The 26,755-nt window shown below is 35.3% G+C and overlaps 1 protein-coding gene across 1 annotated transcript; it reads left to right on the plus strand.

Moving 5' to 3' along the window:
* The first annotated feature begins 22,777 nt into the window (after positions 1-22,777).
* ARL4D (ADP ribosylation factor like GTPase 4D) lies at positions 22,778-25,834 on the plus strand. The gene is made up of 2 exons (XM_053699593.1): positions 22,778-22,820; positions 24,436-25,834. Exon 2 carries the CDS (start codon positions 24,569-24,571, stop codon positions 25,169-25,171), a length of 603 nt encoding a protein of 200 aa, XP_053555568.1. The 5' UTR covers positions 22,778-22,820; positions 24,436-24,568; the 3' UTR covers positions 25,172-25,834.
* Positions 25,835-26,755: the final 921 nt, after the last annotated feature.

The raw sequence follows: 26,755 nt of genomic DNA on the forward strand, positions 1-26,755 counted from the left end.
TAATCGATAACCGTGGTTTTTTACCTTTCCAGATAAAATTGGAAATCCACGACTGCAAACTCTTTAGATCTTTATTTAATATATATAGTGGCAAATTTTGCAATACATATAAAATACGAGGAAAGATTATTGTCTTGATAAGACTTATGGAAGCTGAAATAGATAATGGAAAGGTCCTCCAAAGTTGTAAATCCACTTTAATCTTCTGAAAAAGAGATAGAAAATTTTCCTGATACCAGAACTTAGGATTTTTATTTATATCCAGACCCAAATATTTAATATTTTTTACTATTCTAAACTTAGTTACAGTTAACTTCGCATCTTCTCTACCCAGCCGCATTATTTCACTCTTGTCAATATTGATCTTATACCCTGAAAAGGAACTATATTCCTCCAGTACTTTTGCTATTTCTGGAATCTCCGTCGCAGTATCCTGGATAAATATTAACATATCATCTGCATATAATAGAAGCTTTAAACTTTGAGTTCCAAATTGGATTCCCTTTAGTACTTCTCTTAGCCTAACTGCGAAGGGGTTCTAGGGCGATATTAAAAAGTAGAGGGGAGAGAGGACATCCCTGCCTCATTCCCCTCTGTAGGACAATAGGTGCCGATACTGTTTGATTAATCAAAAGAAACGATCTAGGATTCTGATAAATTTTCTGTATAATTTGGACAAAATTGTCCGAAAATCCAAATTTAGCTAATACTATAAAAAGATGCGACCATGATATACTATCAAATGCTTTAGCAGCATCTAAAGTTAACACTGCTCGATCTTTCAAGCCGCTATTAGTTCTAGAATGTTCAGTTTTCCACATATAATCGACAAGCATAATTAATTTGCGAATATTTTTTGTCGGATTACGGTTAGTCATAAAACCTGTCTGATCAGGATGGATAAGATTGTCGATACAATGTGAAAGTCTATTAGATAAGACTGATGCTAAGATTTTATAATCAGCATTGAGCACTGAAATTGGTCTATAGGATGCAGGGTCCATAGGATCCTTATCTTTTTTTAGTATTAAAGAGATATTGGCAGCTGAAAAAAGGTTAGAAATAGGATTATCAGAAGTGAAATAATAATTGATAAGTTTTGCTAAAATAGGAGCAGTCTCTTCAATTAATATTCTATAATACTCTGCTGGTAGTCCATCTGGACCTGATGCTTTACTCATTTTAGAAGCTTTAATTGCAGTAACTATCTCTTCATTATTAATTGGAGCATTTAACTTGTCCAGGTTTTCTACTTGGATTCTAGGCACCTTGGTCTTAGACCAAAAATTCTCTTGATTCTTTGTGTCAACCGGCACCTCCATATAAAGCTGTTGGTATTATTGAGCAAAGGCCCTCGAAATGTCCTTTGTCTCATTATAACAGGTATCCTCTATCTGAATGGCTGGGATAAAATTCCTCTTTTTCCTGGTATTTACCAACCTGGCAAGATTTTTTGCCGAGCAACCATGAAAACTTCTAAAGCGTAGATTAATTTTATTTTCTTCTACCTGATGTTTTTGTAGCAGAAATACCTATCTCTCCTTTTTCATTTCAAGATATTTAGACCAATTAAAACTCTGCTTTAGCCAGAGTGTTAACCTAGGATTATTCGCCAGATGGCGAGGAAAAAAGAATGCAGAGCCTTTCATGTTGGTTGTAATCTGTCTATCCAAGACTAACAATATAATAGCATGATCTGTAACTACAATTTCTCCAATTACAGCCTCTGTTCGCCAAATTGATAAACCTTCTGAAATAAGAAATAAATCTATTCGCGAAAAAGTTTTATGGATTTTAGATTCGCAAGAAAACTGACGATCATCCGGATTAAGCTTCCGCCAGATATCTACCAGTTGTAGCTTTCGATAAAAATTATTAAAATGTTTAGAACATCTCCTATTCTCTGGGACATTCCTTTGTGAGAAACGATCCAGCTCAGGACACATAGTCACATTAAAATCGCCCCCAATAATAAAATTCTGCTTGATAAAAGGAAATAATTTAATTTTGATTTTATCCCAAAATTCAATTTTAAATTTATTAGGGGCATATATATTACATAGAATGAACTCCACATTATTAATAAAAATATGCACAACAATAAATCGGGAGTCCAGATCTATTTCTCTAGAAGTGATTTTATAATCTAAGGATTTATTAATTAACATGGCAACGCCACATTTCCGACCTGGAGCCTCCGTGGCCACAACCTCCCCAACCCATTTAATCTTTAATTTATCAGCTTCCTGTCTACTTAAATGAGTCTCCTGTAAAAATGCAATGTCAGGCTTCTCTTTTGCTAGTGTTTTAATAATTAGTTTACATTTGAGAGGAGAAGAGATTCCTCCCACATTCCACGACACTAATTTAAACTGCATAGCAAATGAAACTTTCATTATACCCAGATCCTTTTTTGCAGAGGGTAAGTGGGAGGGGTGGGGGAGCGAGAAAAAAAAAAAAAAAAAAAAAAAAAAAAAGGGGGGGGGGGGAAGGAGGGAAACAAAGGAAATCTCAAAAAAAAAAATTAACAGAAACTTTGATTCCATTTATAGCCTCCAGTAAATCATACATTAATTCTAGCATAAAAATAAGAAAGAAAAAACTGTATTACTTAATCCATCACCTAACTATCAGTTAATAACTTTTTAACCTCTGCCACTTCACGGTAGATTCTTCTAGCACCGGACTGATCAGCAACAACTATATTCGCAGGATAAACCATCCATGCATTAAGACCTTTATTAATAAGTTGCAAGCAGTACGGTGCCATTAGCTTCCTTTTCGTAGAGGTTTCTACCGAGTAGTCCTGAAATAACAGGATTCTGTTATTTCCAAACAGGAGAGGCTCAGTTATTTTTTTAAATAGTCTCAACATCTCTGTCTTATCCTGAAAATTTAACACTTTGAAGATGCACATTCTATTTTGGGGCATACCTTCAGCCTGAGATTTCTTAGAGCCAGTTCTATGCGCTCTCTCTATTGTAATTGGGAGCTGCTGTTGGGGAAAGCCTAATGCCTGGGGGAGAGTAATTGATGTAAACTGAAGGAGGTCCCCAAATTCCGAGATTTCAGGGAGACCAATTATTCGAATATTATTGCGTCTGGAACGGTCTTCCAGATCGTCCAGACGCAATTGTAATTTAGTAATTTTAGACTCCTGTTTAGTTATAACAGAAGCCTGTGCATTAACTTGGTCCTCCACTTCAGAAACTCTATTCTCCACCTCTTGTATTCTTTTTGAAAATTGTTTAATTTCCATCGAAAGATTAGCTATTACAGCTGAGATTGCGCCTAATTCAGTTTTAATAATCTCAAATTGTGGAGTGAACAAATCCGTTAAATGGGTAATTAACAACTGTGTGTCACTATTAAAAAAAAAAAGGGGAAAATTCAGACTACTTGAAATGTGATTAAATGTGTATATAAGTAACAAAAAAAGATGTGTGCAAACAAAACTGTCTACTTAAATTGTGTTTAAATGTGTATAAGGAAAAAAACAAAGAAAAACAAAAAGATATGTGCAAACAAAACTATGTGATTTATAAATTAATCTACAAGTATATAAGGAGACTGGAGTCCCTTCAATAAGCTCTCCTTCTCAAGGAGAGTGTGTGTCGTTCTTAAATGTGATTGTGCTACAAAAAATATCTATTAAATAAAATAATTGTGTACTATTATCTCCTTCTAAGGAATATACCCCATATAAAGACAGGATAGTCTCCTGTTACTCTGCTAGTAACACACTCGTCAGATAGCTAAGACACAAACAGACAAAAAAGATATAATATTACTACTAGTGTATCAATTAGACAACAGTTCCTTCTTAAGCTCTATTACTCTAGAGCTGATGCACACAATATAACTACAAAAGCCACCTTTAATTAGACAGAAATTGATCACTCCTAAAGAAAAAACAGGCACAAGATCCCCCTATATTCATCTTAGGTTATATATAGCTGCCATTAGAAAACATTTTTACCCTGAACAGCCAAGAGCTTGTTATTTATAACGTAACAATTAAAGATTAGTTTCTAAACAATTACTCTTAAGTAAATACTAAATAATGGCTGCAAACACTGTCCAGTATGGTTCAAACAGTCAGTTTATCTTAATATCTTCTTTCTTCAGATACCTCCACCAGGATAGTCAATGGATTTAAAGCCTTAAACATCCAAAACAGAAAAAATAGAAAACTGTGTATAAGCCAAACGTCCCTTTTTGGTCGGAACACAGCTCAGCACAATAGTCAGTCAAATTGCATCAACAGCCTGAATATAACAACACGGGCGGTACCTGTGAGCTGCTTTCCTACTTTGATTCCAACTTTCTTCTGCCTCCGGGCGTACTAGTCCCACTGATTTTACCCAGGGATCCAGATACACCTGCGAACAGTGGTCAAGTATTTCACTGCCGGCCTCTTCACCTTAGCCGCCGCACTCCTCTTAACAGACACCCTCTCAGCCAGAGTGCTTTCTCCTTGGTAGAATCCACCACGCCCCCAGCCAACCAGGCGGCCGGATAGAGTCTCTTAGCAGATACCCTCTTAACAGAGACCCTCTCAGCCCGTGTGCCTTCTCCTTGGCAGAATCCACCACACAACCAGCCAACCAGGTGGCCGGATGGAGTCCCGGTCTCACCGGTAAGTCTCCAACAAAGTGCTTCTTTAATACGTAGGCTCAGTATACCGGGTATTCTGCACAGATTTTTATTGCAGTAAGCAGGCAAGTAAATTACCCCTTTCAGGCTCACACAGGTTCCTCTGGCTCGAACAGCTTTCTCCAACTCCAACTGTAAATTACGGTACCAGAGATGAGATTTCTTTGCGGCAGCTTGCGGGATCGCAACCCCAGGGATAATTAAGATAAGTCAGCAAACAATTTGCTAGCCATACCGGCTGTATTAAACTTCGGAACTCGTACGGGTAGTTACCTCGCACAGCGCTACACACTATCCTGGCAAGCTCTCCAGGGCAAGTAGCTATGAGTGGGGAGTGATGGAACAGCGTTCTCTCACCACACAGGTGTGCTGGTGTACAGGTAGATTACACAGCACCTCCCCCAACGGAAGTCAGCTAATGCACAATCTATCTATCTATATTATATTTATACGTATATGTGTACACTTAAACACATACACACACACACAAAGATACACATACACACAAACACATGCACACATACAAACACATGTACACATACATACACACACACAAACACATACATTATATACACATACATAAAAACACATACAAAACTGCAGCTATAGATGCTAAATGCTGTAGAGCAACTTGAAGAGAGAGCGAAGAGAGGATGTTATGTTCTGGTGCCGGGGAAAGTGCAAACTAGGTCTCACTATAGTACTGAAAAAGGGAACTGAAGCACAAGAATGCAGTAGAATTATAACAGTATTTATTATGAACTTATTGCAAGAACACAAATTAGTAATCAGCTTGTAAATGTATTAAAATGCAATGGTTACACCAAGCAGTTTATAGTTTAATGAACGTTCTTATCTTCAGGTTTTGAATAAGGCATTAGTAGCAGCATACAGCATACAGCAGCACACGGGCAGGTCTTCATGATAGCTCAGAGAGCCATTATAATTTAGCAGAATGCAGGCAGCTAATCTTGCAGATGCTGTATGAAACATTTTTTCAAGATGTTACTCAGCAGACTTTCATAGCTCCCATAGCAATTCTAATAATTAAACCTAGAGGTTTTGCAGGCATGTCTAGCTTTATGTCAATCATATTATTTAATTTAACAGATATTTTATTTAGCTAAGAGTGTTTCTTATAACAAACAAATATTCTCACACTAGAGCCTAGCACTATTTGTCTCAGAATGTTACACCCCACTCATTCTAGATAAGCTCTGCTATGAGTACAGAAAGGTAGAATGAGTGTAACTTATTTCTAAAAGGCATATATATGTTTTATGTGAGGAATTACTAATTGTCACAGTCTATCCCATACAGAGAGTTATAAAAGCATTACATGAATTGTTTGTCTGGCCTCCTCCTCTCTGTTTGCAAAGATAACAGTGCACAGGAAAGCTATAGTAGCTGGAGTGTGACCTGGCCCTCCCTTTAACTGCACAAGTTGCACTTTCAATAGATCAGAGGGAAGTATTCAGCTCAGATCACTGCAGCTATTCAGGACATCAGGAGCAGAGGTGACACTGACTACTCCTAAATCCGGCGTTGCTGTCCTGCTATGCCCACCTACTCCTTCCCCTCTCTCTAAAGAAGGCTGTGTGGTGCTGGTTTATAGCAGGTACAACTAATAAAAGTAGTAAGTGCACAGCTTAGAGGGAGTAGTTGTTGCAGCCCCCCTAAAAGAATGGGCCTGGTAGTAATGGCGACTCTGTAATTACGCCCTTGACGTGATCCAAAAACTTTGCCAAGGTCAGGGTACAGGTAATAGGTCAGCGACAGAAATGCCTTGATCATCATAGAACAACAACCAAGCACTGAATAGGAGTCTGAAAGCGCCTTTTTAACACTTCCCACTCAGGCCTGCGCCAAATTCAAGAGGTTAGAAAACATTAAAAAGATTGCTAATTAGCCAAGAAGTCCAAGAATCAACATAGACCACATCACGGAGCAGGCCCCGCTAACCCGATATTATTTAGCATGGACACAAATGCCAAATAAGCCTAGCACCAATCTTCATTCCTTCTGTATGTGTGCATGTCACAATGGAGTATCTGAAACATCCAAGAACATAATCAAAATCAACTTGTAGTACGAGTAAAAAGCCTGACGCGTGCAAACACCTGCGATAAACCCTCTTTTCGCTTGTGTGTAACTGTTAGCGCTCCACTAGTAATCTAGCCCTTTATTGTGCTGTGCTTTCAGTTAGCAGAAACAGTAATTTCATACAAAAATATATCTTAATACCCATACATTTTAAACCCTGCAGCTGGTATAACAAGTAATTGGAAACGCATTAAAGGGGTATGAAAACCACATTTTTTTCTTTCATGATTCAGATAGAGAATGTGATTTTAAACAACTTTCTAACTTAATTCTATTATCAAATTTTATTTGTTCTCTTGGTAACTTTTGTTGAAAAGCAGGGACATATGCTTAGGATCCGGCCCCTTTCAGGAGCCCAATATGGCAGCAGTTTTGCAAGAATGTTATCCATTTTCAAGAGCACTAGATGGCAGCACTATTCCCTTCCATATAGTGCCCCAGATGCCTAGATAGGTATCTCTTCCACACAGAATTTCATGGGAACAAAACAAATTTTATAATAGAAGTGCATTTGGAAACTTTGTATGCTCTGTCTGAATCACAAAAGAAAATGTTTGGGTTTCATATCCCTTTAAGGAGAATACAAGTAGTAAGCTACTAGTAAGTAATTAGCTTTGCTTCTGTTGCTTGATAAATGGAACCCTATGCTGTAAACAAGGCAAAACAAATCTATATAGTGTTATGGTCCTGTATAGCCACATTTACATATTAATTCTAGTTGGTGGAATCCTTATAGGTGTACCCAGAAGATGTATTGCTGTACATCTCTTAACAAATGTATATGAAGAGCCAGGTCTTTTTTAAAATGATTTTTATAAATGGAAGTTTATGTGAGCCAGAACTATAATTTTAGGAACCATAGCCCCAGTTGAAAAAGCTTCTCTGCAACATTCTCCACATTATCTGCATTATTATGCAATAAAATCTATATCGTATATATATATATATTCAAAATGTGTTCTATATAAATAGTATAAAATCTTCTCTCATTGCTTTTAATGTTACTATGTTTGAAGGGATTTTTTTTAGATCACTGGTACCCATGTGACATCACCTGTAGCTTCCAAATAAATAAAAACAATACAAAGTCATTGCAACCTGATTGGTTATTCTTATAATACAACTCAACATGATGTGTAGTTAAAAATAAAATATAATTATTTCCCCACTCTTTCAGTACATTAACTTTTAATATTTTCTCATTCCTGCAAGAATTTAAGTGCACAGTCCAGACTTTGAAGACCTTAACCTGTTACATTCTACACAGAATATATTTGGCCTTAAAGGGACATGAAAGCCAAATTTTTCTTTCATTATTTAGGTATAAAATACAATTTTAAACAACTTTCCTGTTTACTTCTATTATCAAATGTAATTCTTTTGGTATCATTTGTTGAAGGAGCAGCAATGCACTACTGGTTTCTAACTGAACACATAGGTGAGCCAATGACAATCGGTATATATATATCCAGCCACCAATCAGCAGATAGAACCTAGGTTCTTTGCTGCTTCTGAGCTTTCCTAGATAAACTTTTCAGCAAAGGATAAAAAGAGAAGGAAGCAAATTAAATACTAGAAGTAAAAAGGAGTGTTGTTTAAAACCGTATGCACTGCCTGAATCATGAATGTCTAATTATGACTTTACGGTCCCTTTAACAGAGGAAAATAGACTCTTTTTCATTGGCATATTCCTAGACTTGCAAAACAATCCACATTTTACTAACAAAATAACTGCAATGTAGTGTTTAATTGCTGACATATACTATGCATTCATTATAAAAAGATGTTTTTGTCCCTTTATCTTGGGTGTCTGGACATCCCCTGGGCACTCAGAATTAGAGATAAAGAGATTTGTCACACTATTTACATAAAGGATTTAAAATGACTAACACAATTTCCCAAAATACTGATTGTGGTTTGATTTGGTTTAATTCCAATTTTATAACAAATTAAAAAGGAGCATAAGTAAAAAGATTTAGAAAATTGTAATTTTTTAATTTATATTTATAAATATTTTGTATATTGTAAGTTCCCACAGGAATAGGGCCCTCAATTCCCCCTGTATTTGTCTGTAAAATGTTGTCTCTTATTGAATTGTTTCTCCGTTGTACTTCTATCCTTGTACCCATGGGCAGTGCTGCTGAATCTGTTGGCGCTTTATAAATAAAGAAGAAGAATAATAAAATATAAATTGTTTCTTTTCTGTAAGACTTTCCTAAAAAAAAAAAAACTTTAGGTAAACCTTATCACATTTCCTTTTACTTTATGATAGTTTCATTTAAAAATCATACAGTGTTCCCATAAACTGTTTTCACTAAACAAGAATATTTTTATCTTACTTGTATCATATACATTACAGAACATGTCTGAGATCCAGGTCTAATGATTTGAAAGGACCATTAAACACTAAGGGCCGGATTACGAAAAGAACAGTAACAGTTATGCGCTAGCGATAAGGGGTTTATCGAAAGTGTTTGCCTGCGTTGGGTTTTCCGCTCGTATTACAAGTTGAAAGTAAACACGATCGCTTGAGCGCAATTGCAATTTACGCTAGAATGATTACCGCATCCTCAGAGATCTGGTTAACTTTTTAGCTAAACAAAACACATCAAAAATACATTAAAAAGTACAGTTACACTCATAATAACAACATCTAATAACAATTATTCTAATAATATTGCACAAAAAAGTTATAAAGGCTAAAAAATGTGAGGTCTCAGGTGTTTGGAAAAAAAGACAGGCAAAGTGCTTTAACATAGATATATACATGTATAAAGATATATATATATATATATATATATATATATGTATGTGTGTGTGTTTATATATATATATATAAAACTATAACTATATATATATATATATATATATATATATATATATATGTTTGTATTTGTGTGTTTATATGTGTGTACAGATGTATTTATGTTTTTATATGTGCATATATGTATTTACAGACATATAAACACATAAATACATATGTACACATATATAGACATATACTGTAAATATTTCACATTCCAATGTTCTGCACATAGGGGAATACATTCTATGTATCTATAAATAGATGTTCCTATATATATTTGTATATATCTATACCTATATATAATCACATATATATATATATATATATATATATATATATATATATATATATATATATATATAGGTATAGATATATATTTGTGCAAAAAACATCAGATATATGTATCTATGTGAAGAACATATGAATGTACAATATTAATATTTTAATGTCTGGTTAGTGCACTTGAGAATATGGGATCTGGTTTCCGTGCTAGTAGGGTGTTTTCCCACTTTTTTTGCTTCATTAACTGCTATGGGAGTATAGGTTATGGAGCACGTGATATTCTAAGTTCAGGTTTTTATGTGAATCGGGTTAGCGCTCAAGCAAAAACAGTTTACTTTCAACTCATAATATGAGCGCAACCCAACGCCCACAAAAAGCTTCCTTCTAGCGGAGTTAATGCTCTAGCAGGAGAGTTAAATAGTGCTCCACTTGTAATGAATGCTTAACACAAGGAAGTATTTTAAACACAGATTAGCTTGAAAATTATATGAAGATGTATATTTTTTAATTATATTAGTTTCCTAAATGTTTAAGAAATAAGTGAAATGTTTTATTGTACATGAAGTAATTGGTACAGCCATGTTATAACCTAGGTTTCCCTATGGTTTAAACCTTGTTTTTTTTATCTCATGTGCTGAAGCCATTTAGGAGCAGTAATACATCAATCACTGAAATATTAATCTAAGTTTACCTCACTATGACACGAAGTGAACATCTCCAATAAAAAATTCTGAAATATCTACCCTTTTTTTTTTACCGAAGAAAAGTTATATAATTGAAGATAGTAAAAACACTAATGACTGACCTTTTTATGGGAGCCCCTTTATGAATATACTTTTTGTAGCTATTAATGTGTCAATAAACAAATCATGTGCAAGGCACCCCTGCTGGGTAGAATCATGCTTACCCACAAAATCCTGTTACAGCAGCAGCCTGATAGCATTTAGGTTCTTTTGTTTCCCAGACAGACCTGAATAGGAGTTTGTGTAAACATATTGGATTTAAGATTCAGTCTTCTTTGCCTTGTACATTGGTATGCAGACATCATTACCTTTCCTTTTAACAGTTAATAGCTCGCTGCCAGAATTTTAATCCTATTAGACCAGACTGGATGTAATGACAGCCAGACCAAGACATTTCAATTAGTTATCACTTGGTGAATCAGTTTAGCAGCATGCTTATAACAGCTTCATGTGCATTAAACTTGTAACTGTCCCATGTAAGACCAAAGTTTGACAATGGCAGAGACTTAAAGAAGCAGACATAGAAAATACCCTATTTCAGATATGTTTAATGCTTTTTAATCACTTATTTTCACCAGTGAAAATGGTTAGATTAAAATCTCTGAGTAATAAGAAATATTCAAAACATTTTAATATGTTTAGCCAGGTAAATAAAACACATACACCCATGCATGCGTCTCTCTCTCTCTCTCTCTCTCTCTCTCTCTCTCTCTCTCTCTCTCTCTCTATATATATATATATATATATATATATATATATATATATATATATATATATATATATAAAACTCTTATATTTATTAGGTATGTTCAAAATTCATTATTCGGATATTCATTTATCAAACAAATTCCAATTGGACTATATTTGGAATTGGCTATATTAGTGCAACACACAAAGATCTGGATTTGAGACGAATGCTGCTACCCGCAGCCCTATTTGGAATTCATTTGACAAATGAATATCTGAAAACACATTTTGTGCATAAATATAATATTACTATAGTTCAGCACATTCAGTAAGAGTTAACAAAAATCTTAAATATAAATAAATTATAGTAAATACATATCTAAGTGACAAACAATTATTACAGATCCTACAGTTTACATTTTTAACCATTTACACTTCTGAGTGAAACCCTATTCATATTATAAACATACAAATGGATTGTGATAAATATTAACTTTGAGCTGTGCTGGAAGTTAGTGACCCATCATGACTCTAGGACCAATTGTTCACTCTACACACGCTGGTAAATCTGCTGTTACAATTCATTGCTAGCTAGGCAGTCATTGTACGTATTCACATGACAGATGACAGCTTAATTGCTACTCGCTGATGTCATTCTGCATAGAAAGACTAAAAGTTTTCAGGATCATAATTAACTTTCTTATTGTTTGTGTGCGTAGGAACCTGTGTCTGTGCAACGTTATGGAAACAGAATTAAAGGGACATTAAATACTAAATAATTTCATGCTCCATTTTTAAACCTTGGTTACACTGCAGGTATGTGAAGGAGATTTGCTGCACATTAGCACTGGAATGCTGTGAAATCTAAATTTCAACATGGTGGCACCGCTGACTAGGGGGAGGCATAGAATTACCTCAATATTATGCTTATAAAATGTATTTAGTGTTTTGTCCCTTTAATTGTTGCACCATGATGCAAGTATAGTTAAAAGCGATATAAAACCCCAAATTGTTATTTTATGACTCAGATAGAGCATGGGTTTTAAACAGCTTTCCAGTTTACTTTTATTATCTAATATGATTAATTCTTTTGGTATCTTTTGTTGAAAATAATACCCAGACTCCAGAACAGCAATACATTACTGATGGCTGTAAACATATGGTTCTTGACAGTGGCTCGCCTAATCTGCTCAACTAGCTCCCAGTAGTGCATTGATGTTCCTTCATCAAATGATACTAAGAAAATTAAGCAGATTTAATAATAATAATAATAATAATAATAATAATAATAATAATAATAACTAGTATTTATATTGCGCCTTTCTCCCTGTGGGACTCAAAGCGCTTTTTCAGAGCTCGCTCTCGGAATTCACCAAATCGGCAGCTGAATAGTAATAGTTGTTATTATATACAAGGTAACTGGAAAGTTGTTTTAAACTGTATGCTCTGAATCCTGATATAAAATGTTTTATATCATTTTAAACAGATAATATTAGTGTGTATCACCCACATTGATGGCTTTAGCAATATACCTTAAAAAAAAGAATGTTCAGTATTTTTTTTTTTAAATAACTGGGCTAATAAATTACAATAAATGCAACCAGCAGGCACACTATTTCTTCATGTATGTGCTGGGTTTAAATGGAATAAATATGGAGATTAGTGCGCTTTCACTGTATGAAAAAATAAATAATAATAAATATGCACAATTACTTCCATTCAAGTAAACAGATGTAGTTATTCAGTTTTACTACATTATGTTTATTTTTTATGTTGCGTACACTTTAAACAAACTCAAAATTCCCCATCAAGGGCCAGATTACAAGTGGAGCGCTAATTTATCACACGCCTGCAAACGGGCAAATTCACGCAATAAATAACCAGCCAGTACAAGTGGCGGGTTATTGCTATCGCAAGCTCACGTTAGCAATTAGCGTTCAGAAAATAAAGCAGAGGTCAGACTTCTGGTTCATTTTCTAAATGTCTCCCAATTGCCCCAAAATATAGTGTGAAGTGCTTTTTTAAAAATAAAAAATGGTAGAATTTTTAATAAAAAACAAAACAAAAACTGCACTAGGAAGTTTTTGGGGGCTAAAGTTGGACCCCTTTGGTCCAACATTTTGCTATGACCCACAACAGCAAACTCAGTACATTTAGATGGTGTGTCATAGAAAAGGTTAGAACCCCTAAACGGGGAGGAGATTTGGATCTACTCCTAGCAAAGAGAGAGATGTATTGGATCATTTGAATGGGAACTAGGGTCCCACATGGTCTAAATTCGAGATATGACTTAATAAACTTTTGGGAGTAACAATACCGAAATGTCTTATACTAAGAATATGGTCACTCTTTGATGTCTGTTTTGTAGTTTTGTAGATCCATCTTGTATTATGTACTGCACATTACTCGATGTGTGTGCTGTGTATTTGTAACTTTTATGTATCACATTGTGGCCCGGTATAAATATCCTTTGTTCCGGTGGCACACATTCAGATTATGTATACACTTTTTGATGTTAGCCTACTCCTCTCTGTGTAAACTCCCAATATACTCTCAATGCATATCTGAGTTACGGATTGTTTGTCCTCATATGCCATGTTTTGTATATATTAGTTTCTTAGCCACTATGGGCATTTCCTAGACACTGTAGAGTCTTGCTTATTCTTTCTCTGTTAAATTTTATGATCATTATAAATTTAACATAAATTCTGTGAGTATTGCTAGTTTGTACGTAAATAATGCAAGATGTCACAATAATGTTTAGCAACTCATGTTATGTGTATAATGTCCATTCTGTATATAAGCCTATGTATGAAGGGCAAATTTTGTTTTAACCAATAGGAAGAACTTTTCCTCTTTTTAAGATGTGGGATTAGCATAGCACCCTAGGCTATGATTACTGTGCAAAGCCGAAACGCGTAAGCCTGTGGTGCTACGCTCTCACACTCCTGTTTTCCACGCCTTTTAACATGTTGAAATAAAATTGGAGTTTTTTACTGAGCATATCCCATCTTTTGTTTTGAATATCTGTATATACACATATTAACATATAAATATGTGTATATAAGCATATACATACACACTTTGCTGGCCATCACTGTGTGACTTACCCCCTTCGCTGCGCTAGTTCTTATGCCGTGTCTATTCAATATATTTCTGTTGAACATGAGATCTCTCAACATCTTATTAAAGGGACAGTAAACACCTTGTAAACAGTAAGCAAGACATTTCTGTTTTGTTGCTATAGAACACCATGTCAGTCAAGCCTTAATGTTTTTAAAACAAATGAACATGCTTTTTTACTGCAATTATTTTTCAATAGCGAAACTCCCCCCACCATTTGCCTTATATGGAGGCGACAATCTGGGCTTTAGTCTGAAGACAACAAGGCAAGCCTCTGTTAGTATAATGGAAATTGTTTTGCAGTTGTTATCAGTTAAATCCAATTAGCAATGTATATGTAGCAGGGAGAGCCCTGAGAAATCATCAAGGTGCATTTCAAGGTCCGAGAGTTAGAAACTGGTCTATTTTCAGAGTGAAATTACATGAAAAGGGAGCAAAATAATACAAATCTCAGGGTGTTTACTGTCCCTTTAAATCGACTGTACAAACAACCTAACTTGGAGCTGTCTGTGAGATGTTAGTGTTTCTGGGTGCCTGCAAAATAAATTATTAGCAAATGCAGTTATAGAGAAACATGATTATGTCTTATAATTCTTTTTTTTTTTTCCAGCAGCACTTAAAACAACCTTTATTATTGTTATTATTATTATTATTATTATTATTATTATTATTAACACTGCTAACCTTTAGAAAAACGTTGGGTCACATGTGAGGGGAGATTACCACACTTACCTCCCTCTCACCACCATGCCGTATACATCAAGTGGGTAGTTACTGAATCTTATATTATTGTATTTTTCATTATTAAGTTGGTCTAACATTTTGTGGTATAATTTATATTGGATCAGTGGTGGTTCTATGTGGTTGCTGGGGAGTGCCATAGACCACTTTTCATGTATCTTCCACCTCCAAACTTTTAAAAGGACAATCAAATGATAAGAGTGAATTGTATTCAAAGATGCTGCAGAAACACTCTTTCAAATGGGCTGGCACTTATCTATCCCTGCTGCTGCTTTTTCTTTACATAGCTTTTCTATGGCCAATATTATAGTATTGCAGTTTTGTTTTGCAGGTGGTGGTTTTAAAGGGCAAAAACATATATTAACAAAAAAATAAAAAATAAAGAACTTTGTAAACAATTTAATACACTCCAATAGTAACTTACAATTGATTACTGGGAACCTGATAAAGGTGAGAAAATGTTACAGTATAATGTCCCTTTAAAGATACCATCTGCTCTGAATTTGCAGGGTAATGCCTTATTTACATGAACATAAAGCAAAAGGGGCTTAGTGATCAAAATATCACCGTCATTGAGAGAAATCATACAAAATCTTTGTGGGTTTTTTTTAAACATTATGTTCTAATATAGGGGCCTCTCTTTTACATACAGAATCCTGTATAGTGCCATAAACATCTCACAAGGAAACATTTGTGTTTCTACAATTCTTCAAGAGACCTCACAGTACTGACGAGACTTTTTAGATCATCTCACCGGAGCAGAGAGATTAAGATAATTTGGCCCAAGATAGGAAACATTCCCAGTAACCCCTGCACCTCCGATATTTACCTTTGTACTCCAACGTTTTTCTTATCCAAATGTAATGGTCTAAACCCACTACTGTATAGGCTGCTATTTATTGTAATAGAACTGTAAGGTTTATTTCTCAATTAAATTAGGAATTAAAAAATATCAGGGTTTAAGTGGTGGGAGGAAAACTATGGGAATTATCAGATATTCTAAAGGTTTCTCTGTATAGAATGGATACTCTGGGGAAATAAATGTTGATGGTTTCTTGTGTGAATGTATTCTACAAAATGTATGTGACATCTGTTTAGGCACACGCATGACTCTAGTTCTGCAGCAGTGACACAGATGTGTAAATATAATGTATTACTATGTTTACAGTTGCATTGCAAAGTGCTGTATTTATCAATAAATAATCATTTAAAATGACATTGAACCCAGTGAAACGCACAGCAGGATGTTAAAACTATGACACGAGGATGACTTGTCACAACATTTCTTTATAGAGATGAAAACATTGTACTTTCATTTGTAAACAACTACTATAATTTAAAAATATATATCTCTGCTTATTATTCTCATACTAATATTTGCTTTGTAACACACAGCACGGATAAAAAAAACAACTGGAAATGTTAAAAAAAAAGTTAAAACTTTATTAGAAGAAAAACTCATTAACATGGGAGAAAAACACAAGCAATGTGTTTTATGGCTGTAACATTGCTATTTCCTCAGGCTTAAATACATTTTAAGGTACCTAATGAATCACTGTGTTTGGTTGTGCACCACATGGTGCAATTTGTTTCTCTTATTTTAGTGATTTACTTCTGTTGTGAACCCAGACACTGGTGCTGGGGGTGAGAGAAGAAATTGCCTCCCCAGGCCACCACCAGTGTATGAAACTAGGCCTAGACAGCTCATGGTTCAGCTAAGGTCCCTGAATTTAGCTCTGCTTTTGTTCCACATGCAATGCACACTGCACATGAGAAGAAAAAAGCAGAGCCTTTCAGATTCTAGAATAAGTTCTACTTTTTACAAAAAAATGCTGTTTTAGTCTGCATTCCTTTATGATTTCCTATATTTTTTGCTCCCTTTATTATTATTATTATTATTTATTTATTTTTAAATATTGAACAAAAAATGTGAAAGGGGCATACCTGGCCTGGATTGTACTTGCCCTCTGGACCAAAAAATTGCTAGTCCTGCCCTGACCCAGACAGTTGGAGAAAAATCTGCCTTCATTGGATGATGCCTTTAGTTTTAAAGGGACAGTCAAGTCCCAAAAAAACTTTCATGTTTCAAATAGGGCATGTAATTTTAAACAACTTTCCAAATTACTTTTATCACCAATTTTGCTTTGTTCTCTTGGTATTCTTAGTTGAAAGCTAAACCTAGGAAGGCTCGTATGATAATTTCTAAGCCCTTGAAGGCTGCCTCTTATCACATGCTTTTTTATTTACTTTTCACAACAGGGGGGTGCTAGTTCATGTGAGACATATAGATAACATTGTGATCATGCCCGTGGCTTGTGGCAGACACTGCATTAATTGGCTAAAATGAAAGTCAATAGATAATAAATAAAATGTCATGTGATCAGGGGGCTGTCAGAAGATAATAGATACAAGTTAATCACAGAGGTAAAAAGTATATTAATATAAAAATGTTGGTTATGCAAAACTGGGGAATGGGTAATAAAGGCATTATCTATCTTTTTAAACAACAACTATTCTGGTGTAGACTGTCCCTTTAAGCAGTATTCTTTCATTGTGTGTACATAGCTCCCCCTTGTGTAAATACCTCTTTTGGAGGTATTTAGCTAGAATCTTGGCTTTGAATATATCATTATAGATAGTGTGTGTTTAAAGGACAAGTAAATACAGTAGATTTGCATAATCAACAAATGCATGATAACAAAACAATACAATAGCAGTTAGTCTGAACTTCAAGTGAGAAGTAGTTTTTTTTCTGACAAAGTTATGTCTATTTCGACTCCCACTGCATCACGTGACAGCCATCAGCCAATCACAAATGCATATACATATATTCTATGAATTCTTGCACATGCTTAGTAGGAGCTGATGACCCAAAAAGTGTAAATATAAAAAAAATGTGCACATTTTGTTAACATAAGTAAATTAAAAAGTTTTTTTTTTATTGCATGCTCTATCTGAATCATTAAAGTTTAATTTTGACTTGAGTGTCCCTTTAATGTCCCTTTTTAAAAAAATGTCACATACTTGTAATTATACAAATGGAGCACTAGATGGTAGCAGACAGTTTTCAAAATTGTGTTTTCATTACAAGGGGTGTGTAGAAACAATAATATATCAGTGTGAACATTAACATCGTTTTTTAGTGGTATAGAGATTTCCAATACATACTTCAGGTATCTAATCATCTCTGTGCTACCATTTTCTAAACTCAATTATCTTAATTTTTTTTGTATTGAATGTGCAAAATGTTTATTATCTGCATACATAATTAAAGGGACAGTCAAGTACAAAAAAACTTTCATGTTTCAAAGAGGGCATGTCATTTTAAACAACTTTCCAGTTTACTTTTATCACCAATTTTGCTTTGTTCTCTTGGTATTCTTAGTTGAAAGCTAAACCTAGGAAGGAATAAATATTAATTAATTAACCAATGAGCGCAGGGTGAGAAACACCAAACTCCTGAGAATACCTATGTGTTCCCAAAAATAGGTAATATGAAAATCAGAAAAGGAGAGTGTATCAGGAGCGCTACAGCTAAAGGTGCTAGGAGGTAAGACTATATAAATGAAATTGGAATAGACATTTAGCGTATCTTAAAAAATAGCATAAATTTAATGCACAGCAAATAATACACAATAGTAAATAAAAACGGACGTCTCCGTGAGTAAAAGTCCTTAAGTTGCCGCCATATGATAATTATAATAGCAGAGAGAGTTCGTGGTACAAATAAATGACAGTCTGGTGTACACTTACAGTATCCTTAATGTATGTTGGTTTGCTAGCAAACAGGGGCTTACCCCAAACTTTCCACTCGATATCCTCCGTGAGTTGGTTACAGCCGTTAGCGTGATGACACCGCTAATGTGGGCGCTGTCTCAGATCGGCTCTTCTGATTGGTCCAAACTCGGACCCGGTCAGCAGCAAACAGGGGCTTGCCCCGAACTTTCCACTCGATGTCCTCCGTGAGTTGGTTAAAAGCCTTTAGCGTGACGACAACGCTAATGTGGGCGCTGCCTCAAATTGGCTTTTCTTATTGGTCCAAACTCGGACCCGGTCAGCAGCGGTAGTGGTGACTATTACAACTAAAGTGTAGCAATTGTCCGATGAATAATACCTGCTCTTAGTGCTAACTAGCACGCAGGTACAAAATTAAAGATGAAAACAAGCTTGGTTATCCGATAAAAAGTTCAGAGAGTAGTTGCAAGTCTTTCCAATCACTAGTTATTATAGCGATATTGCACAATCCTCAATGAACACTGTGGTAGCTTCAGCTTCAAATAGTAATCTCAGTAGTAGTTGCAGCACATCGACGCGTTTCCCTGTGACATCTTCCACAATTATAAGCGGCGAGAAAGGCGTTCAGCCAGTCTGCAGCTCAGAGTTTCTCTCCCTGTACTGTTTTCAGCGCCCACATTAGCATTGTCATCACGCTAAAGGCTTTTAACCAACTCACGGAGGACATCGAGTGGAAAGTTCGGAGCAAGCCCCTGTTTGCTGCTGACCGGGTCCGAGTTTGGACCAATCAGAAGAGCCGATCTGAGACAGCGCCCACATTAGCGGTGTCATCACGCTAACGGCTGTAACCAACTCACGGAGGATATCGAGTGGAAAGTTTGGGGTAAGCCCCTGTTTGCTAGCAAACCAACATACATTAAGGATACTGTAAGTGTACACCAGACTGTCATTTATTTGTACCACGAACTCTCTCTGCTATTATAATTATCATATGGCGGCAACTTAAGGACTTTTACTCACGGAGACGTCCATTTTTATTTACTATTGTGTATTATTTGCTGTGCATTAAATTTATGCTATTTTTTAAGATACGCTAAATGTCTATTCCAATTTTATTTATATAGTCTTACCTCCTAGCACCTTTAGTTGTAGCGCTCCTGATACACTCTCCTTTTCTAAACCTAGGAAGGCTCATATGATAATTTCTAAGCCCTTGAAGGTCATCTCTTATCACATGCTGTTTTATTTTATTTTCACAACAGGGGAGAGCTAGTTCATGTCAGCCATATAGATAACATTGTGATCACGTCTCTGGCTTGTGGCAGACACTGCACTAATTGGATAAAATGAAAGTCAATAGATAATAAATAAAAAGTCATGTGATCAAGTTAATCACAGAGGTAAAAAGTATATTAATATAAGTGTTGGTTATGCAAAACTGGGGAATGGGTAATAAAGGGATTATCTATCTTTTTAAACAACAACAATTCTGGTGTTTTAAACATCAATAATATTGTTAGTGTAATATGTAGTGTCTCATTAATATATAAAAGAAGAGAACCAGTATCATGTTAGAGCAATGTAATTTAATTAAACTGTAGTAAAAAAAAACTAATGCGGGTGATCTAATGATTAGTGACTTATTTGATGAGTTAAAGATCAATTTGAGTTCAGAGGATGCTGATGATTGGTAATATTTAACGTGTTAAATGATTAGTATCATAAAAGTGCAAAATAATGTCATGACTCTGGCTATGCTAGCCTTGTGCTCTACAAGATCTAACCATATTGCTTTGGAGTATAAATCCACATAATGAATGCAGTTGTATTAAGTATTGAAAGGGACGTTCCAGACAAAATTGGAATGCACACGGGTGCATTTCAGTTTTGGATAACATTGTTGCAATATACATATTCCACTAGAGGGCGTTTACGGACTACTTTGTAACACTTTAGAACTGTGGCCTGTTTATCGCTGCTTTGCAGAAAGGAGATGGAACACTATTTAGCATGAAAACATGTGATTATTGTGATTTCAGTTTGCAACAGTTATTTCTCTTTTTGATTTCTTAGATATTTCTTTTCAAAACTACCTACATCCAACATTTCAGAAATGTGACATTGTTACTGAAATATTAAATGGATGTGCTCTGCATCAGGCCATTTGAATTTCAGTGATGTATTGACCCCACCAATGCAAACACATTGTTCACACTCCTCCGTCACTATAGCACACCAAAACAAATGTATACCATGGGCTAGATTTATCAAAGCCATTCTCCTATAATATCGTCCAAAATAACGCATAGGAACGGATCCTCATATTTATCAAAGCCTATAATTGCGCAAATCTGAAAGAAACTTCTTCGCACTCCACTTGCATTCGCCTAGGCGCACAGGCGCGCTCCCGAGTGCACCAATATACACTAGTAATAGGTGTAATTTAACAGCCCGACCTACAAATACGCCCAGTTGCTTATTCATCATTGTTTTGCGCTGATAATTTTGGCTGTATTTGCGTGTTGTATATTTCGCCATACAAACTGAGTTGAACACCATTATAATACATGCTTTTACATCTTGTGATGCAGTACTTTACTCTTTTACTAATTTTTCAAAAGTTTAGCGCAAAGAAGATACTGTTATTCCCAGTAAATTGCGCTTCCACAGGCGCATATGGTACTAAAAGTTTTATATATATATATATATCGATATATTGATATATTTATTTTTGTGTCAACATATGACACAAACAGCACAGAAACATTATATAATATAAATATTAGCGAAATAGTTACCTAAAAAACGTTTTTTTAATAATCAAAAGATGGCGGCGCAAATATTTATAGGGATGTACTGTGATAAATAGGGAGTAAATGTTGCTTTTTCCTGGGGCGCAGTTACAGGCGAAGAACATACAGAGTTCGCCTAGCCTTTGATAAATCTAGCCCCATGTGCCAAGCTCAGACGAGCAGCCCCTGTAAGATTGTATAATAATAATAATTATATAAGGTTCTGCATTTATTATTATTATTATTAGTCTGCATCATGCTTGTCTAACTTTATGGCTTTCCAGTGCATTGTATCCAGCACATCCACTTCTCTAAACTGAATAATGATTTGAAGCGGGGAGAATGTTGTTCTTTGATCCCATAAGAACAACATATGCTCCATGGAGCAGAAATTGTTTACTGGTGGAGATGCCTGCAAGTGAGGGAGATTCCGTATATGGCTACAATAATACAGATATAGATTTATACAACAATACTGCAGTATGCAGATACACATTTGCACCATCAGCAGACTATATGCAAAGCCAGCACACAGTATGTGACTCTAGCAATCTTATGCCATATTCTAGGCCCTGTAGGGAAAGAGGCTCCTCGCAAGAAAACGGTGTAAATAGACCCCTGATACCTTTCTCGGTTCTGAAGAACACCAGATCATGAAACCGATGCCCAGTGAATTAAAAAGTCTAATCGTCTGATTGTTGACAAAAACCAGAGATTATCATTATAATGAATATTTGTAACAACATCAGCCTCACCCACACGTAGGCATGTTTATCTGATGCAGTATATTATATAAGCAACTAAAGGGAAAAGGTGCTGGCCCTGTACTATTAATATATTACTACTTTATGGTAAGAGATAATAGTATATCGCTACGTGTGTAAATATAATGTGTACAATAACGTGTGAGACAAATGGTATCTCGGTCAGGGTGCGTGCAGATTTGTATGTACACATAAGATAGCCGCAGCGTCAGTCAGTTGCAGTTCTGAAACACAAAGGGTTAAGACAACAGGGCGTGCCAACTCAGCAAGAGGTGTGGCTACACACGTGACGTCACAGGTGTGGGGCTAAGTCTAGGACGGTTGCAGTCTCCGCCAGTCAGTGCAGAAGTAGAGAGTTTACAGATGAGACACACGCTCTGTGCACATGGTAAGTGTTGCTGTGAGGATCACTATAGGCTGACTGTTGTGATCAGCACTATTACTATTAGCGTTTTGTATGGAAGGCTGAATGCAAAGGGTCGTGCTAAATGCGTTTTTAGCTGTTTTATGTGATACATCTGCAGTGCTGGTACTGCTGATGTTTGTTCTGTATGTGTTTATATATATATATATATATATATATATATATATAACTTTCAGGATTATTTTTTTTTTATGCAGCTTCACGGTGCAATATTTGGAATATTTTGAGAACAAATTATACACATTTTTAAAGGAAATATTCTAACAATTTATATAGTCCTAATTCTATTTATAATTGTTTTTTAAGGCTTTATTATAACGTGGATTTAAATCTGGGTGTAAAAAGTATAACGCGATTATTTGATGCAGGAAAAACCCCGGGGATCCTGATCTGCAGGGAAACCCTTGAACTGTTTGCAAAACTCCTTTAATATAGACCTTATACCAGGAGTCTTGTGTATAAAATGACACGTTTTAGTAATAAGTGCTCCGTGACTTATAGACAAAATCAGAAAAAAATATACATATATATATTTTTATTAACAAAATATTATATATATATATATATATTTGAGCATGCACTGTATATATTTTGTTTGTGATAAAAAGTAGATCAATTGGGTTTACATAGGACTGGCCAATCGGATAAAAATATACATTGCCCGTGATCTGATTTCCACAGCAATAAAACTGCACTTAATACTAGTGCTGCTAATTTAATCAGGAAAATGCACCAAATTGCCAGCACTTCTGAACCAAGTCAACAATTCATTTTTCTCTCTTCCAATCTTAGCTGCTAATTTAAAGGGTAACACAGTAATTTTGTAAGCAGATGAAGAGCCTGCAGTTTTAATATACAGGGGATACTATGTAATTTTATCAACTCCCCTATTTGAAAAAAAAAAAAAAAAAAGATACATTGCAGAATGTTGTTTTTTTTTTTTCTTCCCCCTTTTAAATTACATCTTGATTTTTATCCCATAAAATGTATTCTTAAAACATTGACTGATATCCAGTTAATTGTCTACAATCCTTAGTGTTTAAAGAGGGGTATTTGCATTAATTAGTTCATTGTGGATTTGTCTCCATTTAGTTTTATCTGATTCACCAGATGGGGGAACCCCTGTGGGGGGTATCATTGCAAATAGTTTGTACTCTGGACAGTATAATCACTTATGTAAATGTCTCAAAGGACTAGCAATAGGTACATAGCTGCTCTTGGATACAGCAAACACCAGAGTATTTATGTCTCTTGTTTATTGTTTTCAGCTGCACAGATTCATGTTTGCTTATAACTGCATTGATGGTTAAGGCGACCCCTATGCATTCAATAACTGTGGTAGATGCATCTTAGTTTTATTTGCACTTGCAAATTCCTAACTTTTGGTTTTCATGTGAAATATCTGCTTCCAAGTAATTTTTTTTCTTTCTTATTCTCTAATGATCATAGTGTGTTTTTTTTTTTTTTTTTTTTTTCATCTTTCTAAAGTTTGAATATACGCCCTTATGATGATATATGAAACTATTGGTTCATCAATTCCAGATTTTGCCTAATAACCTATTTTTTTATTTTTTTTCAGATAAGACTTTCTGGTGGATAATAGAGCCGTAGCCCTTGCTATGTGATTCTTTTGCAGAAGTCTGAACCTCAGTTCAGTTATTTAAAGTTTTTGATCCTCAACATTTATTAAGAGGCTCTTCAATTGAGAAGCTATGGGGAACCATCTTACTGAAATTGCTCCCAATACATCTTTTCTTCCCTCCTTCCAGACCTTGCACGTAGTTGTCATAGGATTGGATTCTGCAGGGAAAACCTCATTGTTGTACAGACTGAAGTTTAAGGAGTTTGTCAAATGTGTGCCCACCAAGGGGTTTAATATGGAAAAAATCAAAGCCCCTGTGGGAAATTCAAAAGCGATTACTTTCCAAGTGTGGGATGTTGGTGGTCAGGAAAAACTGAGACCCTTGTGGAAATCCTATACTAGGCGGACTGATGGCATGGTTTTTGTTGTAGATTCTTCTGAACTGGAACGTATGGAAGAAGCCAAAGTAGAACTACATAAGATCACCAGGACTTCTGAAAACCAAGGTGTGCCTGTCTTGGTCTTGGCTAACAAACAAGATGTTACAGATGCCCTATCTGTCACAGAGGTAGAGAAATTGTTAGCCATTCATGAACTTGGTACTTCTACCTTGAGTCACATTCAGGGTTGCAGTGCTGTGGATGGCAGGGGTTTGCACCAAGGACTTGAAAAACTCTATGACATGATTCTAAAGAGGAAGAAAATGTTGAGACACAGCAAGAAGAAGCGATGAGCTGATTTCATAAAGTGTTGATTCCTAACAAACACCAAGGAGGACTTCTGCTGCTTCAAGCTGGCAGTGCCCACAATACTATGCTAGCAAAATGAATTGCAGGGCTCAGTCTCCTGCATCTTAACAATGATGGTCTGAGGACCCTTATATAGAACAGTGTTCTTGCATTCTATCCCAGCACTATCACTCTCAGTCCATCTGGTTGCAGTGATTGTCTTTATTGAGCGGTACATCTAGGATCCAGTATGCAAACAAGCACAGGAAATATATTTAGATGGAGACTGAACACTTCTTTTTTTTTTCTTCTACACTTGGTTACGATTTAGACTTGGGGATAAATGGCACAAATACTCTGCCTATCATCAGGCTTTTGCACGGAAACCTAAAAACATTTAATAACCTTTTTTTCACTGAGGATCTAAGACTTGTAATGCGAATGAGGCTATTGTAACATTTTATAGACTCAATGACTATTTGCTAACTTTATTATATATATATATTTTTTTTTTTTTTAAATTACTTTTTTGGGGGTATTTTCAGAACCTCACTGCTCCTTCCTTTTGGAATGGATGAATGCTAATGTGTTTTTGTACAAGCCTTGTATATGTTTGTAGGATTATCACTTAAGTTATTTATAATAAATAAAATGAAAATTAGTCTAAATCCTGTTTTCGTGGTATATCTATATGACTAGAAGAAGAAATCATAAAATGTGTATTTCATTGATAATAAAATGTAAATCACTTTTAGTTTTAGAGACATGCATATTTTTAAAAAAAAAAACACTTCATAAACAAATTGCATGAATTAAAATAATTTGCAGGCTAATATTAATATTGAGTTAACTATTGCATTTTTGGTTATTCTCTCTCCCCCCCCCCCCCCACACAGGTTAGTTTATTACATTGGGTACATTTTATTAAATATTACAATAAACCTTTAAATCTCCTTTTCATGCATCACATCTATTTTAATAGATTACAATTAGTAAAGATGAGCTGGAATATAATTCAACCCAAAATTAAGGTTTAAAGTTGTTAACAATAAGGAAGCACACATGCAAATTACAGCCTAATACAATTTACTTCTGTGAAACAAAACTTTAAAATTCTCATGGGATAAAGTTTTATAAGATCTATCAAGATAAGTGGATATGCCTCCCCCCCATATTGCGTTATGTACGGATTGTAGAAAGGGCTTTGCTTTTTAAAATATGCATACAGGAGGACTGGCTGGCCCGCTCCCTTCTAGGAATGATTGGACTTTTGAAGGACTATTAACACATTAATACCTTGCACATTTTGTTCATGTATAACATATACATACTTTACATCCTGAGGTTATCTGCAAGTTATACCTCTTTGGTTCCTGGTAATGTTGCCTAGGGTCTTCTGACTAGAAGATAAACGGTAAGACCCCCAGGTGAGCTAAGCAATCATGGTGTTACATTGTGCCCTAAGGTAGGTCTCTGTGTTGTCCAGTGATTGCTCTAGCTGGAACACATTCCTTCTACACAAGGGACTTCCATATGGGTGATTAAAGGGACATTATACAATCAATTTTTCTTTGCCTACATATTTTTTT

The sequence above is a fragment of the Bombina bombina genome, chromosome 1 (assembly GCF_027579735.1).
Source record: "Bombina bombina isolate aBomBom1 chromosome 1, aBomBom1.pri, whole genome shotgun sequence".
NCBI lineage: Eukaryota > Metazoa > Chordata > Amphibia > Anura > Bombinatoridae > Bombina > Bombina bombina.